The sequence below is a fragment of the Mustela nivalis genome (genome assembly GCF_964662115.1).
Source record: "Mustela nivalis genome assembly, chromosome: 2".
Taxonomy (NCBI): Eukaryota; Metazoa; Chordata; class Mammalia; order Carnivora; family Mustelidae; genus Mustela; species Mustela nivalis.
This window is the reverse complement of record NC_139021.1, coordinates 110,362,171-110,381,552: the sequence shown is the minus strand read 5'-3', so window position 1 is coordinate 110,381,552 and position 19,382 is coordinate 110,362,171. Positions and strand designations below refer to the sequence as shown.

The 19,382-nt window shown below is 46.1% G+C and overlaps 1 protein-coding gene and 1 long non-coding RNA gene across 10 annotated transcripts in view; one reads left to right on the top strand and one right to left on the bottom strand.

Moving 5' to 3' along the window:
• Positions 1–19,382, bottom strand: part of LOC309859831 (lipase member K-like) — a 596,159-nt gene that overhangs the window by 134,048 nt on the left and 442,729 nt on the right. Inside the window, exons 2-4 of the mRNA XM_082720951.1 lie at positions 14,077–14,793; positions 6,036–6,095; positions 4,976–5,116 (exon numbers count right to left, since the gene is read on the bottom strand). Coding sequence (XP_082577077.1) covers positions 4,976–5,116; positions 6,036–6,095; positions 14,077–14,165 — 290 coding nt within the window. The 5' untranslated portion in view covers positions 14,166–14,793. The remainder of the gene's footprint in view (positions 1–4,975; positions 5,117–6,035; positions 6,096–14,076; positions 14,794–19,382) is intronic.
• Positions 14,960–19,382, top strand: part of LOC309859868 — a 79,160-nt gene continuing 74,737 nt past the window's right edge. For 6 of the 9 annotated variants that reach the window (XR_014308981.1, XR_014308982.1, XR_014308983.1 and 3 more), the window contains exons 1-4: positions 14,960–15,080; positions 16,867–16,962; positions 17,273–17,402; positions 18,026–18,088. This is a non-coding gene — a long non-coding RNA (uncharacterized lncRNA). Of the gene's footprint in view, positions 15,081–16,863; positions 16,963–17,272; positions 17,403–18,025; positions 18,089–19,382 lie in introns of all 9 variants that reach the window. The other 3 variants (XR_014308984.1, XR_014308985.1, XR_014308989.1) reach the window with 1 other exon arrangement.

Below are 19,382 nucleotides of genomic sequence, written 5' to 3'. Positions count from 1 at the left end.
AAAACGGGCCCCGCTCAGCCTGTGTGTTTGGCAGCAGCAAGAGGTTTAGGGAGGAGAGGCTCTCCCCTGCACTCAGCGGCCTCTTCCTTTTACAACTCAGACAGCAGAGGCCTCCCCCAGCTGGGCCTCTGCCACCTGACCAGGAACGACCCACGCGGAGGGACAGTTCTACGCCCCTATTCAGCAGGAAGAAGCTACAGAAGATGAGACCGTCCTCCTTCAACAACCTTAACCACGCAAGGCTCCGCACTGGTCAGGGGCACACGAGGAGGGAGGGGAAGGCTAGCTGAGCGCCAAGCAGGAGCTGGCACGCCACACCGCCCCCCAACCTGTGATACGGGGGACATCCCTCAGGCGCTCTGACTGCCCTCAAGCTGAGGAAAGGAAAAAACAGATTCTCCACAGACGGAGATCAAAACCCGGCAAGACCGGAGTCTCCCTCGGTTTGTAAAAGTCCTCGTGATTCTGTAGGAAGAGGCCTGCTTAAGGAGAGCCTAGCGACCTGCCAGAGGCCCGGATCTCCGTTTCCTGAAGCCCTGACATCTCCCTCCCCTCCACGACACTGAGGGAGGCTGAGGCCGAAGGAAATGTCCGTAGGACAGAGTTTCTTTTCAAACGTGCAGTCCCTGGGATGGACCTGTGAGAGGAGGAAGGTAACATTCCTCCAGGAAGCTCCGCACCATCTTTCAATTCATGCCTTCCTAGCAGGAAAAACCACCTTCCCTTCACAAGAGCAAAGTCAACTGTATCCTCGGTGTCCTCTGTCCTCCTGCCACATTCTTGCAAAACCTCCCTTTTGCTTGACCTCCTCCAATGCCATCCCAGAAAGTCAGCCTCCTGTCACGACCCCAGCAAGCAGCCCTTTCTACCCAAGGGTCGTATCCCTGTGCCTTAATAAAAAGCACCTCCTGCCAGCAGAGCCGTCTCAAGACTTCTTTCTTGACCATCGGCCTTGAATGCTAACCTCTGTCCTACATCAGTCCTGTCTCCTGTAGGGCTCCTGTGGAAACAACCCTGCAACACGGGCCCATTTCTGTCAACTCTTCCGACTCCATCGACCTCACCCACTGCACATTCTGTGTCCTCCGAGGACTGGACCCTTCTGTGATTCTTGCACTCAAACCCTCACATGGCCCCTCTTTCGGTCCTCGACGTGGCGGACGTTGCCCTTCTGAAACTCCCCAACCTCCCATCCTCACTTTCTTTGTCTCACAGGTTTATCTGGTCCATAGGTTCTCATCACCAACACGCTACAACCGGTTTCTGCTCCTGAGTAGAGGACTCCATTCCTTTCCTTTGTCCTCAAGCTCAAATCTTAAGTCTCAGATGTTTGTCTCACAACTTTCAAAATTCTTCTTTCCCCTAATGCCTCTCTACCAGTTTCTCTTCTTCCTTTTTCAAGCCGCCCGCCCTCCCTCCCTCCCTTCCTTCCTTCCCTACATGATCTTTTCGTTCTTTGTATTCCTTCCTCCCTCCCCCTCTTTCCTTTTCTCCTTCTGTTCTGTTAGTCCCCACACAGCACTTCAGTACTTTTTCACCTAGTGTTCTGGGACTCACTCTTTGTGTACAAGACCCAGGAGCTCACGGCAATTCGTTCCCTAATAAAGGATGAAGGGAGACCCACACAGGGGCATCTCAAAGGTCGGCTTCTCTGCAAGTCAACGGGAAGCTTCAGGGTCATGAACCCTGGCCTTCCACACTAGAGCTGGACACGGGCTACGCTAAGCATTCCCCACAATCTCCTGTCTTCCAAGACCCTGAGCATACGGGCTGTCCCACCAGAGACCTGAAGAGTTTCATTTCTCGGCTGAAATGGGCCTCGAGTCAAGCCGCCGCCCGAGTGACTGGAAAAGTCAACTGGCTTCAGCACGACTCACGGGTATATGGTCTTTGAAACGGAAACTTCAAAAATTTAATCAGCAGTTGACGTGGGAGTGAGGCTACCATGTAGAAAGATCTATCTGAATTCCGGAAAGGAACAAGGCACCCGACTACAAGTGGCTTGCAGGGGTAGACGCAGCGACCATTCCTGAAGGGAGGGGCTGGAATGCGTTCATTGAGTCAGGAAGGGAGGAACGTGAGGGAGCGATCCTGCCACAGCCCCTCGTGCTCTGGCCATTAGCAGAGGGTTCACACTGCACAGGAACACGGGCAATGCTGGGGCACAGCACGGAGATGTCTCACGTGCCTCACCTCACTCCGGGTGTGCTGTGTCCTGGGAAGACAAGCCTTGTATTTGCTGATAATGTGGAAGAGCCTTCAGCCATGTGTCCCTGGTGCCAGGGAAATCAGAGCTCGTTCATCCTGGATCGCAGCACACCCGTCTCCCCAGTGTGGGAGAGCCCTTAGTTGGGGCACTAACCTCGGGAGACACGAGAGAACTCACCCTTCTGAGGAACGGAGACATGACACACATAGGGGGAACCACCCCAGGGCAGTGCTCACCTCTGTACACAGTAAGACCACCGGAGACGCACCTCGGGGATGGAACGAAGGTGGGAGACCCTTCCTTCAGAGAGCTCTGCTCTTCTTCATGTCCAGGACCTCACACGGGGTAGAAGCCATGTGCTGGGATGGCCGCACAAGAGCTCGCAGCAACAGGCATACCTTCGAGGCCATGGGCACGTTCCCACAGACAGAAACCGGTTGAATGCCATCTTCAGGGGAAAGCATTTAGGCCAGCCACACCCTTAGCCAGTATCTGAGGATCCACACCGGCGGCAACCCCCACAAATGCGGTCAACGTGGAAGAGCCGTTCGATACAGGTCTCACATTTGGGGACACCAGACAACTCAAAGCAGCGAAATCTGTGTCTGTCATTACTGGGGCCCCACCTGTACCCAGAGCGCCCACCTTGCTCACCGCCACAGAAATCACACAGTACAAACCCCTTGTCTCCCGTCACTGAGGCAGAGCCTTCAGCCAGAAGTGGGCCCTTTCCCAACACCAGAGAACTCACACGGGGAGAGTCACTGGAGCGGTATCCTGGTGGGAGAAGCTTCAGGTGGGGCTCAGGCCTGAGGCTCCCGCTACCATCTCAGACTGTACTTCATGCCTCACACGGGAGCGAAGGTGCAGGCACCCCTGGGACCCCTGCATCATCACTGTGGCTGACTGCCGAGGACATCCCATATGGGAATCCCATTCCTCACGGAGCCAACCCAGGAAGGACCTGGGAGGATTCGCACACAGGAAAATCCTCCCAGTCTGATGAGCAAAGGAACGGGCTCAGCTATCCCTTCTTCCCTAGCCAGCAATGACACCCTCACACCGAGGAATCACTGATCCCAACGCAACGAGGGGAAATTCTTCCCCGGACACTCCCATCAGAGAATCACTGGGCAACTACCTCCCAAGGAATTCCTCGGGGTGACACTGAGATACAAACTCAGACAATGCAAACACATACAGCAGGGCCCCGTTCTGAGGGATGCGGAATGTGCTATTCCAGTAACCAATAGCCAGAAATCAAGCACATCTGCTCCGATCCAGCAGTACTTGCATCAAGGCCAGTCTCACCAAACAGGCGGGTCTCACAACACTGCACACTGTGCCAAGTAAGAATGGGGGACGTTTCCTTTACGACCTCTCACAACTGACACAGGTACTGTCTCTTGCTAGCAAGTGGGGTCACAGGAAGTAACGCTGCCCGGGATCCATGAGAACATCAAGTCGAGGGTGAGCTCGGAATCTCAGAACACAAGGTGATCAATGGATGTTCACGAAAACATGAACCTAACCATGTAGGTAGATCGCAAGGATGAATGGCCACAAGATTCAACAAACACATGGTTTGTGATCTACCTCTCACGCCCTTCATTCTACTAATATTGTCCTCACAAAGTGCAAAGGATTTACAAATTAATTACATGCTTATAAATATCTCTATTTACTTCACTTATCGGAGAGTGACAGAGCTAGCAGGGCGCAAGAACAGTCGGGGTCGGGCAGCGAGGAAGACGGAGAAGGGTGCCCAATACAGGGCTTGATCCCCCAGGATCCAGGGATCCTGACCTCAGCCAAGGGCAGATGCTTACCCAACTGCACCACCTGGGGGCTTGCAAATTAATTTCATCTCATACAAAGGTGTTCTTTGGAAGACCTGTGAGGACCAGGGCACGAAAACCTCGACAGTTCAGCATCAGGCAGTGAGGGCTTTCTCCCCGTCTATGAGAACGTGGGAGCCAAGGGCTTTTCTCCACCACCAAGTCAGCTACGTATCTCTGGGCCCGAGAGGGTGTATGACCACAGCAGACATGGAAATACTCCCCGATTCGGAAGATTTTAGAACAGGAGGGGGTTCTTACACTCCCTTCCATAAAGACAAAGCCTGTCCAGGAATGCCTGCGAGGTTCCTTCAGTTTAGCTTATGATGTCAGGGTTATGGGACGGAGCCCGGAGTCAGGCTATGGAAGGCATGGGGAGCCTGCTGAAGGGTCCCTCTCATCCTCTGCAACTCCCACACCCCCACCAAAAAGAAACAGGAGAGAGAGAGAGAGAGAGAGAGAGAGAACGTGTGCCGAAGTCCACTCAGACATCCATTTGTAAAGATGCCCGGGATTCGTGGCTCTAGATGAATGTTCCAATAAAGCAAGTGTGGGCAGAACGTCGATGGTCGAGATAATGTTTATTTATTAAGTTTTATTTTATATAAAAGAATTTATTTTTTATTAAGTCAGTCGTGTGTCTTACTAAGTCAGGCTGCAATAACTCGGGACTCTGCTACCAGGGGCAACATGGAGTTCAGAGGTTTTGTGTGGGGCAGGGACTTGCAGAGCCTTCTCCATATGTGCCCAGAAGTAAATTTCCCCCACAGCCAACTCTAGACATTCTGGTTAAGGGTACATCTCCAAGTTAATCAACAAGAAGAGGCTATCATTTCCTCCGGAAGAGAGATGAAGCCGGCAAGAAAGACACCCAGGTCAAGGCCTGAACCTCAACCCAGGGGGGAGATTCAGAACCAAGACAACTTACCACTGCGATGCACGTGCAACAGGGAGATGGCAGCGGTCACACTCCTGGACGTGCTGCACTTCCATCTGCACTGAAGAGACAGAGGCCAGACGCTTTGGATGCTGCCCAGGAGGCCACGTCCCCTGAGCCTCGAAGCACCACCTGTAAAAACAAGGAGAGCATTCAGTCGAGGTCTCAGGACCCACACATGGGGAGACACAGAGTCACCCATAACGGAAAGCAGGCCCCTCCCTCCCAGCAGGGAGTGCAGGCTCAAAAAGGCCAAAATCACAGGGCCCTGCCATCTGTCAAAGTCTTAGCATGGCTGCTGGAAGACCTTCCCCTAATACATGCTTAGAGATTTGGCTTCCAGAACTCAACACAGGAAAAGAAAAAAACCAACCAAAAAAAAAAAACCCCAACAACAACAACTACCTTCCCCTTCCCCAACACCCTTCCACTATAGGGTCATGGCTAAGGCAGACTTCACACTGTGCGCATTTTGCCCTGATAAACGTCAACCCTCCAATAAAGCACAGAGCGTAGAGCTAGGCTTGGGCACCCCAGCGACCTGGCTGGCTGCCGTGGCTGCCTGGGCCTGCCTGCCTCCCTCCCTCCCTGGCTCCAGTCCTTTCCTATGAGCATCTGCCTGGGCCCTGGTACTCTGGCTCTGCCCCAGGTACCCCAGGCTCTGGGTGCAGGCCGTCAGAAGGCAGTTGAAGGGTCGCAGACTCCAGCCGGCCGGCCCTGTGCTCCCCTCAACCCAACCACCGTGGTAACCAATGTGGGCCCAGGTGCCAGATCGAACTGCAGCCCCCACTCTCCTGCTCAAACACAGGTTCGCCTCAGAAGCAAGGCACATCGGCCCCAAATAACCTGCCCTTTAGCCCCCACCCCACCGCCCTGAATATCCCCTTGGAACGGAAGCCCCAGAAGCCAACACAACCACCATTCCAGGCAGCGCATTTCACTCATCCTCACGTCTTGCACAGGTTGTCTGAAGGGTCCAGAAAAACCCGCCTACGTGCTGCTGTGATGTGAGGAACCCTTCACTTCCCCAGAGTTTGAAAGGTCACCTGACCCATTTTGGAGAGCTGCCCCAGCGACCACGCCCACTCCTCCTGCCAGCCTGGGACTCTGCCTGCAGAAAAAGAACAAGAAAGAACAAGAGTTGGTGATAATGTGAAGAAAAAGGAACCTTGTGTACTGATGGTGGGGATGAAAACTGGTGCAGCCATTATGGAAAACAATGGGAGGTTCCTCAAAAAATTAAAAATAGAACTGTCATATGTCATATGTTCATATGTCATATGTTCCAGTAATTCCATTACTGGGTATTTGCTCAAAGAAAAGGAAAACATTTGAAAAGATACGTTTACAGTGCAGCACTATTTACAGTAAGCAAGATATGGAGGAGCCCGTCAATAGATGAATGGATAAAAAAGACGTGACGTATATATATAGATAGATAGATAGACAGATCTCTAATAGAATAGTACTTGGCCAGAGAAAAGAATGAAATCTTAACATTTGCAACAACATGGATAAATCTAGAGGGTATAAAACTAAATAAAATAAGTCAAAGAAAGACAAATATCCTATGATTTCAATCATATGTGAAATTTAAGAAACAAAACAAAGCATAAAAGAGACAAAAAAAAGAGACTCACGAATATACAGAACAAACTGGTGATTACTAGAGGGAAGGTGGGTGGAAAGAGGGCATGAGACAACGAGGGTGTATCACTGAAAAGGAAAAACAAAACTCGATCTGAAGTCATTATTATTGTCTACGTAGAAAATCTCAAGTAACTTATAAAAAGAAAAAAAAACTATTGGAAGTAATGAGGAAATACCAAAACATCATAGGATACAAGGTCAATATAAAAAAGTCAACTATTTTCCTATATCTGAATAAAGAATTGAATTCCATATTTTCAAATGAAAAAAATACCATTTACAATACACCCCTAGAAAGGGGTACTCAAGTATAAAATCTAACACAATACATATATACAGGAAGACAAACCTGATGGAAGAAATCAAAGATCTAAATAAATGGAGAGAGAGTTCGTATTCATCGGTAGAAAGATTCAATATGGCTAAGAGGTCAATTCTTTCCAACTTAATCTATAAATTCAATGAAATCCAAATAAAACCTCCCAGTTATCTTGCAGATACTGACAAGAAGATTCTGAAGTTTACACAGAAACGCAAAAGATCTAGAAGAGCCAACACACTGGACACCTGGGTGGCTCAGGTGGTTGAGCATTTGCCTTCAGCTCAGGTCACGATCCCAGAGTCCTGGGATGAAATCCCGAGTCAGGCTCCTTGCTCAGAGGGGAGCCTGCTTCTCCCTCTGCTCTCTCTGCCTCTGACATCCCCTGTTTGTGCTCTCTCTCTGACATATAAATAACATTTTTAAAAAAAGTTTAAAAAAAACAGAACAGCCCACACAATGTGGAAGAAAAATGAGAATTCACCTTACCTGGACTTGAGACTTACTATAAAGCTACTAGTAACCAAGACAGTGTGTTAGTGCTGAGAGAGACACACAGATCAACAGAACAGATTACAAGGACCAGGAATAGATCCACCAAAATAAAGTCAAACATTTTTTGACAAAGGCACAAAGGGAATAAAAGGAGAAGAGACAGTCTTTCAACAAATAGTGCTCAAACAACTGAACACTCATGCAAAAGAAATGAAACTAGACACAGACCTTACACAAGTATTAACTAAAAATGAATCAGAGATCTAAATGTAAAAATGCAAGAATAAAGAATACAGGAGAAAAATCTCTCGGACACTGGATTTGATGAGGAGTTTTTAGATAGAAGAGAAAAAGCGTATTCCACGGGGAAAAACATGCGTTGGATATATTAAAAAGAAAGTCGTCTGCTCTGTGAAAGACATTTTTAAGAAAATGAAAGGATAAGGCACAGACAGGGAGAAAATATTTGGAACACAGATATCTAATAAAGGCTTTGTGTCCAACATCAGAAAACAGCTCTTCAAGCTTCAATAGTAAGAAAACAAATGACCAAATGAAAAATATGCAAAAGATTTGAACAAACACTCCACCAAAGATATAAGGATAGCAAATAAATACACAAACAGATAGATGCTCCACATCACCTCAGTGGGAATATGCAGACAACATGACACAGGTATTGGAATGGTTACATCAAAAATAATGACAGTACCAATTTCAGGTCCAGAATCAGAACAACAAGATTCTGCTTCATAGTTGGTAGGAACAAAAACTGATACAGCCACTCTGTAAAAATAGTTTGGCAATTTCTTGCAAAGCTAAACATACATACATACATACATACATACATACATAACCAACACAGCAATTTCACACCCTATGTTTTTGAAAACTTATGTTTTAAAACCTACATGCGAATACTCTGAAATCACGTATGTAATTCTGAAATCATGTGTATGTATTCTAAAATTGAACTATCAAATAAATAAAATTCAGATATTAGCTAGATTCTCACTGTTAATGCAGGAGATTACAGACAAGCAAGGAGAGAAGGTTAGAATGTTCCAATTGGTAATGATTACAACAGGAGACAACAGTGGGAATACTTAGCTTACTATAGATACAGATGGTTACATACTAAACTATTTATAGACACATGTATATACACGAGAGAGTATATACATATTCCCTTCTTGAGTTAGCTGAGAGGGTCTTTGAGCAATGACTTCCCAGTCACAACAGACACACCTAGTCCCCCAATCTTGGTTTCTCATACTATGCTCTAATGAAAAGAACCAGAACTACTGAGGCAGGGGAAATGGCTAATCCTAGGGCAGGAAAGACAGAAGATGAACCTGGAAAACCTACTGCCACAGAGTAAGGAAGAAATATTCAAACAATAACAGGGTATGTCAATAGACAAGGGAACCAACAGAAGGTGCCTTTTAAAAAATTTATTGACTTGTTTTTGAGAAAGTAGGAAAAGGAGAGAAAGCATAAGCAGCAGGGAGGAGCACAGGGAGAGAGAGAGAATTTCTATTTATATACTTACTTACTCATTTATTTATTTGACAGAGATCACAAGTAGGCAGAGAGGCAGGCAGAGAGAGGTGGGGAAGCAGGTTCCTTGCTGAGCAGAGAGGCAGATGTGGGGCTCCATCCAAGGACCCCGGGATCACGACCTGAGCCTGAGCCAAAGGCAGAGGTTTTAACCCACTGAGCCACCCAGGCACCCCAAGAGAGAAAATTTCAAGCAGGCCCCACACTCAGCAAAGAGCCCAACGTGGGGCTGGATCCCAGGACCCTGAGATCATGACCTGAGCCGAAATCAAGAGTTGGACACTCAACCAACTCAGCCACCCAGGTGCCCCTAGAAGATGCTTTTACTAACCAACCTGGAACAACTTGAGCAACAAAAAGAACAAGGTATCATTGTACTATAACCAAAATATAAAATAACTAGCCATGAATTCATGCTGATAGTAAATAGGAGAGAACAGAAAAATCTCTATGCAGAATTCCTGATAATTTATGTACATAATCATGTAGCTACTCCAACAGGAAGGAGGTATAGTGTAAGTGGTATAGTGTAATTGCCCACTTCCTTCCAAGGAGTCCAGTATGAGGACAGAGAAAACAAAGTAATAAGTCATGTCCAGAGCACTAACCCTTGATATGATAAGACCAAATCACATTTTATCTCTGTGGTCTTCCTCCAAGAAACCCATAACCTCAGTCTAATCATGAAAACAACAGCAGACAATTCCCAATTGAGGGACATTCTACAAAACACCTAACTGTACTCCTCAAAACTGCCCAGGTTATCAAAAACAAGGGAAGTCTGAGAAATTGTCACAGCCAAGGGGAGCCTAAAGAAACGACTAAGTGAAATGTGGCATTCTGAAACAGAATACCTGCATGGGGAGAAAACACCAGGGTCAACTATCGAAAGACAAATCACATCCCATAAAATAAGAGTTTGCAACCCATTAAATGGACAAGCACTAGTATCCCTAATCTATAAAGAGCTAGACACTGAAGAAGAAGAAAAACAAAAAAAGCCACAAACCTAAGAGGAAAATGGGCAAAAGATATGAACAGAGGGTTCACAGAAACGTAAATACCTCTTTCAGATACATGAAAAAATACTTAACCTCACTCATAGTTAAGAAACTTGCAGATATAAACTTCATAAAATACCATGTTTATCTTTCCACTGCCAAAATTCCAGAAGTTGAACCACGTGTTTTATGGGAGAAGCTGGGACAAACAAGCACTCAGGCGGTGTCGATGGGAGTGATACAAAATGATACCATAATCCCGAATGATCGAGTTATCAATTCTATGCACCCGTTGATCTGGTAGCGCACTTCTGGGAATTTATTGGATAGAAAAAACCTATATGTACAAGGTCATTCATTAGAACATGGTTTGTAATAGCAAAAGGTTTGAAATAATGCATAGCTAACAATAACCAGTTAACAAACTATGGAACGTCCATGCTTGAATTACTGTGCAGTTATAACAAAGAAACAATCCATGTTCTGTTTAGATACAGATGTCTGGGACAGGCTTTTAAGAAGTGACAAAAAAGCAAAGGAAGAACAGAAAATCACGTATAGACTCGTTACTCAAAGTGTGGCTCCCTGAGCAGCAGAGTCAGCTTCACCTGGGAGCTTTTTTAGAAATGCAAAACCCAGGGCCCCCACCAGATCCACTAAATCAACACCTGCATTTTAACAGGATGCCAGTGGTGTACAGCTGCATCTAAGTTCAGAAAGCCCTAAAGATGATGGATTCCCTTCCAAATAAAAGTAGGGGGCATACAAGATTATCTTTTAACTGAAAAAAGCAGCACTGCTAGGACAAACAAGACAGACATATCTACAGCAGGAAGACCATAACTCCAGTTTATCTGGGACTGTCCCAATATAGCCAGATGTCCCATCATAACTTTATGGAACCTCTTTCATTCTCAGTGGAAGTGTCTCAGTTGAGATGAAAAATGTCACCCTTCCTAGAGGGAACATCACTTAACCTTTAACCATGTTATTACTAATTCAAAAGTATTTTATTAAAAAGAGAGAGAGAGAGAGAAGACCAGTCAGAAAAAAAGCACAGACTGAAAAAAAGCAGTGAGCCAAGGATGGTTGAGCAACAAACCCAAGGAGAGGCAACGTCTGGGGCTAAAGGGAAAGACAACTTTGTGAGGAACAGTAAGGAGATGTATCAGAGTTAAGAAAGGAAAGCTAGCAGGCAGGTGTCAGAGACAATAGAGACTGAGGATTATGCTGCAGGATGGTCAAGTAAGACAAAGCCAAAAACTGGATTTGACTACAATTTGGTAGCCTTTTCCAGAGCTGACTCAGGTGAATGTCGAAGAAGCAAGAATGCATTCATGAAGTTGAAATATGAATGAGAAATGCAGAAACCAAAGCCAGAACAGTCGGCTATTCAAGCTAGAGATGAGAACAAGCTGACACAAACCCTTAGGGAGAGTCATCTGGAGGACGCGTGGTCCCTCCATTCCACCAGATCTTCAAAGTCCTATTCCTGCATCAAGCAGTACCATGAGAGAGCTGTCTACTCAGACCTCATTGCTTGGTCCCCTGAAAAGCATCCATACACTTCTAGCACAATGCTGTGTCTATCAGAAATGATTATAGGCAATTTCAGTGTTATTAGAAAAATCAAAGGAAGTTTTACAACTTGCACAACTCTGTGAAATTAAGAGTCCTGCTTCTCATTCTACCAACTGTTCTTTGAATTTGCTTGATATACTTGATATACTTCCCTTCAAGTAATTCTTGCCTATTTCTATTTTTTTGGGTTTTTTTTTTTTAAAGATTTCATTTATTCATTTGACAGTCAGAGATCACAAGTAGGCAGAGAGGCAGGCAGAGAGAGAGGAAGGGAAGCAGGCTCCCTGCTGAGCAGAGAGCCCAATGTGGGGCTCGATCCCAAGACCCTTGGGATCATGACCTGAGCCAAAGGCACGGGCTTTAACTCACTGAGCCACCCAGGAGCCCCTCTATATTTTTTGGTTTAAAAATATGAATCCTTTCAAATTTTAGAAAACTCATTTTCAAATAAAGTGGAAATAAACAAACAAAAAGCTCACCTGGGATGTGTTCATTTTCTGCTCTTAGTGGAGGAGGGACAGCTGAGGAAGAAGGAAGGAAGAAGGAAGTTAGAAGAGACTTGGCCTGCCTTGCAGTTCTTGAATTTACCTGCCCACACAGCTCCACATACAAGATACTTACGTCTCCATGTGTGGCTCCGATAGATGTTGAGCTTAGACATGATACTTTTCACTGAGTGAATGTAAACATTTGTTTCTTATTGATTTATTACCAATTTAGGTTCTGTGACACAGAAAAATTAAAAACATGAGAAGATGAGTTGAACATTTAACAGTAACCTAAAGGAGGAAACATTATGGCTTTTTCAGAACTGATGTGGGAAAAATTAAAAATTAAAAATCTCAAGCCACGCTGTTCATCTGTTTTCCTGTGAACACTATTAATCCCCTGAGGTCAGAAAATCCAAGAAACCTCTGGAAAAAGGAGATCGGGGTATTTAAGGCAAGATAAAAAATAAATGTTTAATGTTTGTTTCTTACAACTTTCAAAAGGTCTTTTAATGAGAAACTATCTTTGATGTAATTAACAGTGACAAAATGAGCCATGGCCTGGGAATTTGCAGACCTCACTTTTAACCATGGTTCTGCCACCAACAAACTGCATGATCTTGGTCAGTCACCTTCTCAGGCTCAAGGTTTTTTTTGGTTTTTTTTTTTTTGTTTTTTTCATTTCTCAAATAAGGCCAAAACAGATAACCTCGTGCCTGCACTACCATCCTGTACGTCTGTCTATAAGGCCAGGAGAGCAGGAACCTCTGCATCTTCCTAGATGCCATCAACAATGGCAAATGGGGAATGGAAAATGAGGGGAGGAGCGGGTGTTCAGGGAGGGGTGATGACAGAATTTCCTTCCTTTTGGCTGCTGCCCTGTTTGCCCTCACAGACTCTCCAAAGAAGTGACATTTCCTGTGTAGCCAGCGTGCCCACCCTCCCAGCTCCAGCTCATCTCGCTCTTCTTAAATTTGTCCCAGACCTGCCACTGTCACACAGCCTGCGATGGCTTCAGGATACTGTCATGCTTTTACATAACAAATAACAAATGAATACATAATAAATAATAACTGGGGGCCTGGGGAATGTTAGAGCGGGGAAAGGGCCTTGGTCGCTAGCTAGTACAGCCTCTCCCCTCCTCCATTGCACAAATGAGTTAACTGAGCAATGAAAGCCCTAGAGAATTGTCAAAGCTCCAGCCGCACGTTATTACATACACAACAAATACAAGAGCAGCTAACAAAATGTGAGTGCTCAGGGGACGCCTGGGTGGCTCAGTTGGTTAAGCCGCTGCCTTTGGCTCAGGTCATGATCCCAGGGTCCTGGGATGGAGTCCCGCATTGGGCTCCTTGCGCGGTATGGAGCCTGCTTCTCTCTCTGCCTCTGCCTGCCACTCTGCCTCCTTATGTTTTCTCTCTCTCTCTGACAAATAAATAAATAAATAAATAAAATCTTTAAAAAAAAAATAATGTGAGTGCTCAGAATAATCACGTCGACTATTCGGCCAGAGCAACTCATTCACATCAGACACCCTGCCTGGTTCTCCTACAAAGGCGCCCCTCCTAGGAAGCCCTGCACACTTAAGACGCGCAAACACACACGCGTCATAACGCCAAGCGTGCACGCATGTCGCACAAGCACACTCACCCCTACCCGCAGCCCCACCCCCTCCCCGTGGGTCTGGCGCACACGTCACGCATGTAAACTCCCCACCCGCCGCCGCAGGTCCGCGCGGCCAGCTTAGCGCTGCAGCCGGACACCTGCGGGCCTTGGGAACCCGAGAGCCAAGGTTCCCACTCCGGACCCTGGTCCCTCATGCAGAGACGCCGCCGCTCGCCGGCCCTTCAACTCTGCAGGCAATGCAGAATCCAGGGGTCGGTCTGGTGCCCGCGGGGCTCCGACCCACTACCGGGCACCCCCGCCGGACCCCCGGGCCGCACAGGGCCCCTTAGGCACTCGCCCCCATCCCCCAGGACTCACCCCTAACTCCCTCACCTCGTGAACCCGGAAGCCAAAGAAGGTTTTGCAGTAGGGGCTGGAGGCCGGGGAAGAACAAGCCAGGAGGAGAAGGCGGGGATGCACATGCGCAGAGGGAGGAAACAGCGCAGCGGCGAGGAGCTGGAGGCGGGTAACGGTCCAGCGGGGAGGAGAAGGCGGGGATGCACATGCGCAGAGGGAGGAAACAGCGCGGCAAAGGAGAGGAGCGGGAGGCCGGGAAATGTCTAGCGGGGAGGAGAAGGCGTGGACTCACATCGGTAGAGGGAGGGAGCGGCGCGGCAGCGGCGAGTAGCTGGAGGCGGATGAAGGACCAGCCGGGAGGAGAAGGCGGGGAAGCACTTCTGTTGAGGGAGGGAGCAGCACGGCACGGGGCAGCCAGGAGCTGGAGGCCGGGAACGGACGAGCGGGGAGGAGAAGGCGGGGACGCACTTGCGCAGAGAGAGGGAGCGGCGCGGGGCGGCGAGGAGCTGGAGGCCGGAACGGATGAGCTTGGAGAAGGCGGGGACGCACTTGCGCAGAGGGAGGGAGCGGCGCGGTGGCGGGTAGGAGCTGGAGGCGGGTGAAGGACTGGCCAGGAGGAGAAGGCGGGGACGCACCACTGTTTAGGGAGGGAGCGGCGCGGCGCGGGCGCGGGGCGGCGAGGAGCTGGAGGCCCGGAACGTAGGAGCCGGGAGGAGAAGGCGGGGACTCATTGCGCAGACGAAGGGAGCGGCGCTGAGGTGGCGGCGAGGAGCTAGAACTCTGCTCCTGGCAGCTAGTGCTGGGAAAGTGCGTCTACCCTTAAGAGGGCTATCTAACCCTAAGTCTTAAAAAGTTACTCATCGTACTGACCTAGCAGGGGTTTTGTGAAGATTAGAGGCGTTTACCATGTATATCTGGCGCATAAATGATTCAGTACCTCTCTCAAGATTCTCTTCCCCGGTGTACCCCATGAGCTTGTCTTGAGAAACCAGCTGGAGAGTTTCTGCCCAGTCTGCTGAGCTGAGAGATTGCTGTCTGAGGTACTCACTCCTGCTGCCTGGAGCCAGGCTTTTGTCCTGGTCCTTCGACCAAATTTTAGACGCAAGCCAAGAGAAGGGAAGCTGTGTTTGGATTTCATCTCTGTACCGCTATCTGTGACCAGCATGGTTATTCTGGAATGAGAAAAGCAGCAAGCTAGCAATTCGGTATTAATACTAAAAACTGTTCATGTGTAAAAAACTGTCAGTATACCAAACTTGAAGAAAGCACGCTCTCATCTCCTGCAACCTCCCACATACACTTCACGCAACTTCCCCCAATGTTAACATTTTAACAGAGCGATGGTACCGTTATCAAAACTGGAAGCAACTCGGGCGCAATTGTATTAACGAAATTACAGAGTTTGTTCAGATTCCGTCAGGTTTTCCACGAATGCCCTTTTACTGATCCAGGATTCTGTCCAGATACCACGATACATTTATTTAATCATTATGTCTGCTCCAACCTGTAAGTTTTTTGGTCTTTCCTTGTCTTTCATGGCATTCACATGATTGAAGAATAGTGGTTAGGTATTGTGAAAAGTGCCTCTGAATTTACGCTTGTCCAATGTTTTCTCCTTATTGGACAGGTATATATTTTTAGGAAGAATACCCTTGGAAGGATGTGCTCTACCTATGTATCAGGTGACACATGATATCAACATGATTCGTCATACTAACCTTTAGTACTTGGTTAAGGTGGTATCAGCGGGGTTTCTGCACTATATATTTAGGATTTTTCCATATCCAGTCTACACTTAAGAGTGGATTGGCTAAGTCCAGTGCACACCCAGGGACAGAGGAAATTCACTTAGCCCCTTTTCGAATTTATGGTCATATTTTAAAACCACCAGGAGTGTTAGTAAATTTGAGGAGAAACTCTGAGGCTACCCAGGTATCCTGTTTATATTTATAGTTTTGGCCACTAATTTTCGCTTTCATTGTTGGGTCTTGCCTGCAACCACTTTTACTGTGGTGTTCTAAAAGGAGATTTTTCTGTTTTACTTATATGTTTATCGGGATTCTTCTGTAAAGGAAAGATTTTCATTTTCCTCATTTATTTATTCCATCATTTGTTTATGTCAGTCGGGCTCATGGATAATCTAATTCATTCCCCGTGGTCATTACTCAACCTTGCCTTTTTCAACCAACCCTTTGGTCTATGTTTTACAATTTTACCCTTTTCAGAATGTCAACGGCATTATATAATATGTATCTCCTGAGTTTGGCTTATTTCACTTAGCAAAATTCATTTAAGACTCATTTGTGTTAAAAAAAAAAAAAAAGACTCATTCATGTTTTTGGTCCTTTTCTCAGATCAGCTCCTTTCTCTCCACTCTTTTCATTTCACCCATGCTATTATTATGTACCCTATGTCACAACACTAGCAGATAAACGATCTGAACGTTTGAATCTTAACCATGTAGTAGCTCTGTGTATGGGATTTCTAGATGTCTTCAAAGCCTCTAATAGAGACCATATAATTGTATCCAACTTAGGTTTGTAACAGTTGTCAGCAGTCTTGATTTGAATTTATAGAAGGTCTGACCTGAGAGTCTATGGAATAACAAATACATTGGAACTCTGGGCCTGGGTGACAATTCCAGCTAAAATGAATTTGCCCCTCAGGTGTCTTTCTCATCTACGTTAGAAAAGCACATCTTGGAAAGTAAGAAGGAGGAGTCTCTAAGTATATGTTAGTTGGAGAGAATCCTACAACTATTTGAGGTTTTTTCTCTTTTCTTTTTCTTTCTCTCTCTCTCTCTCTCTCTTTTTTGTTTTTAAGTAGGCTCACTGCAGGGCTGAGCTCATGACCCTGAGATCAAGACCTGAGCTGAGATTGAGTCATTTGCTTAACCAACCAAACCACCCAGGCACCTCTTGAGTGAGTTTTGAGCAGAGTGTAGTTCGGAGAGAGGAGCAGATCCTAGGTTTTCACAGGCGTGTTCACAACAAGTGAGAATTGAGAATATTGCCCCATTCAGAAGCTCCCAGGCTGCCTAATGGAGAGAAGCCTGGACCAGGGCAGCTGGGCTGGAAGGAGTGAAGGATGGTTAGATGACCTGGGAAATAGAACTGTGCTGGAGGCATTCCAGGGATTTGTGGGAAAGGGCCTTAAAACTAGATGTGAGTCAGTTTTGTCTCACCAATCCCAGTTCAACCCTTACTCTTTGTTTTGTGCTCCCTCTTCCCAGATACTGAGCTCTGCTCACACAATGAATCTGGCATTGAAAGCTGTGCTGTTGAGTTCTTTACAAGACAGCAGTACAAGGAGAGTTACTTATTTTTCTTCTTGAAGGTTGAGAAGAAATTGGTGCTGAAAATGTAAGTGAATTTCCCTGTCTTTGTGTTGGGGCAGAACCCAGAGGAAACGTTGAGTTTTCCTACCCCAGTCCTGTACTGACCACATCACCACTGGTTTAAGAAAAGATAGCCATTTGAGAAACTGCAATGCTTTAGAAAAACAAAATGTACACTCACTTGAAAGTGCCTCCATCCTTTTTTTCTTAGCTTTGGTTGCCTTCTCTAACTTGAGTAAACAAGGAAATACAGATGTAACAACTTTTGTTGTACAACCTTTGCTGAAGGTTTCGTGTTCCTTCATTTAGCGTATTATAATTTGCTTAACCAATTTTTGTCATTTTAAAAATTTCTTTGAAACAGAACATAGGGGTACAGACATTGTTTAAAAATGTCCTAGACGATAGTTCCATTCACCCAGTGAAAAATTGCACACTCAAGCTCTGCATGGCCAAATCACAGTCAGACGTAGTTGTGTGGGTGGTTTACATACGTCCTTTCCTGCCCCTTCTGCGAGGTGAAAAGAGTATTCTCCCACAGAGGGGCATTTCACCCACGTGATGTTTGCAGCTTTTTAAGAAGGCAGGTCCGGGAACTGCAAGGCAGTCTGTACCTTTAATGACTTCATTCCTCTTTCTCCATCCCAGCTCTGCCTTCAGAGATTTCTGCATTTTTCCAAGGGAGACCAGCAAAATATGAAGAAGTCCTGTGTGAGTTATTGAAGTCATTTTCTGCTTTGTTTTATAATGGAACTTATGAGGATTATGACTTGTGTTTAAAATAGAAAAGTAGAAATAGATAAAATGAACCTGAGGGAACCAGCCTGACACAGTGTTTCTCAGACTTTAGTGTGCATCAGATCAAAACTGGGAGGTGTTTTAAACCATAGAATGGGGCTGGAGAGTTTTGGTTTTGAACAAGGTTGCAGGTGATGTTGAGGTGTGTAGACCAGTAGCATTGGATTAGCAGATCAATAGGGCAAAGTGGCGCGCACACACACACACACACACACACACACACATCATATAAAGTCACGTGGTTATCAAACTTGCAAATATTTCAGACTTTTGACCATGACTCCCCCACACTCCCTCCCCATCCCCCCCCCCCAAAAAAAACATGCATAGAGCATCCTATTCCTTTTGGAGCCTAAAGACTTTCTGGGATCAAGAGCTGAATAAAAAACTTCTGTTTCTCTTTATATAAATGATGAACAACCTTCTTGTGGCAAACCACAAAATAAATGACTATAATTATTCTTCAGTGGAAGCAAAAGACAGATTACCAAGCAGAACCCAGTTAATGAGGTTTTTTAGGAGAAGGTATTACTAAAGCCCATGTAGAGAGCTTTCCCCCGGTCTTGGTTTGTTTTTGTTTTCCCTTTACAAAACCTCGAATTTTTATAGAATAAGTTGACCGCACGTCCTTAAAATAACTCCAAAATTCTCAGACCCTGGAAACCACTAATCTACTTTCTGTCAGTATGGACTTGGATCTTCTGGATCTTTTGTAGGAGTATAGTCATACAAAATGTATATTTTATGTGTGTCTTCCTTCACCTTGTGTAATGTTTTTAAACTTCATCATATTGGAGCACGTTACAGACTTCATTGTTTTTCTTTTCTGGCTTTATTAAGGTATATTTGACAGAACTATAAGGTATGTAGTGAACATTGTGATGATTTTTTTTTTTAAATTTATTTGACAAAGAGAAATCACAAGTAGTTGGAGAGGCAGGCAGAGAGAGAGAGAGGAGGAAGCAGGCTCCCCGCTGAGCAGAGAGCCCCATGTGGGACTCGATCCCAGGACGCGAGATCATGACCCGAGCCGAAGGCAGCGGCCTAACCCACTGAGCCACCCAGGCGCCCCATTGTGATGATTTTGATATTCGTATACATTGTGAGAGGATTCCTCCCATCTAATCTAACACATCCCTCACCTCACATATTTCTTTCTTTCTTTGTTTTGGGTTTTTGTTTTTGTTTTTTTGGTGAGAGTATTTAA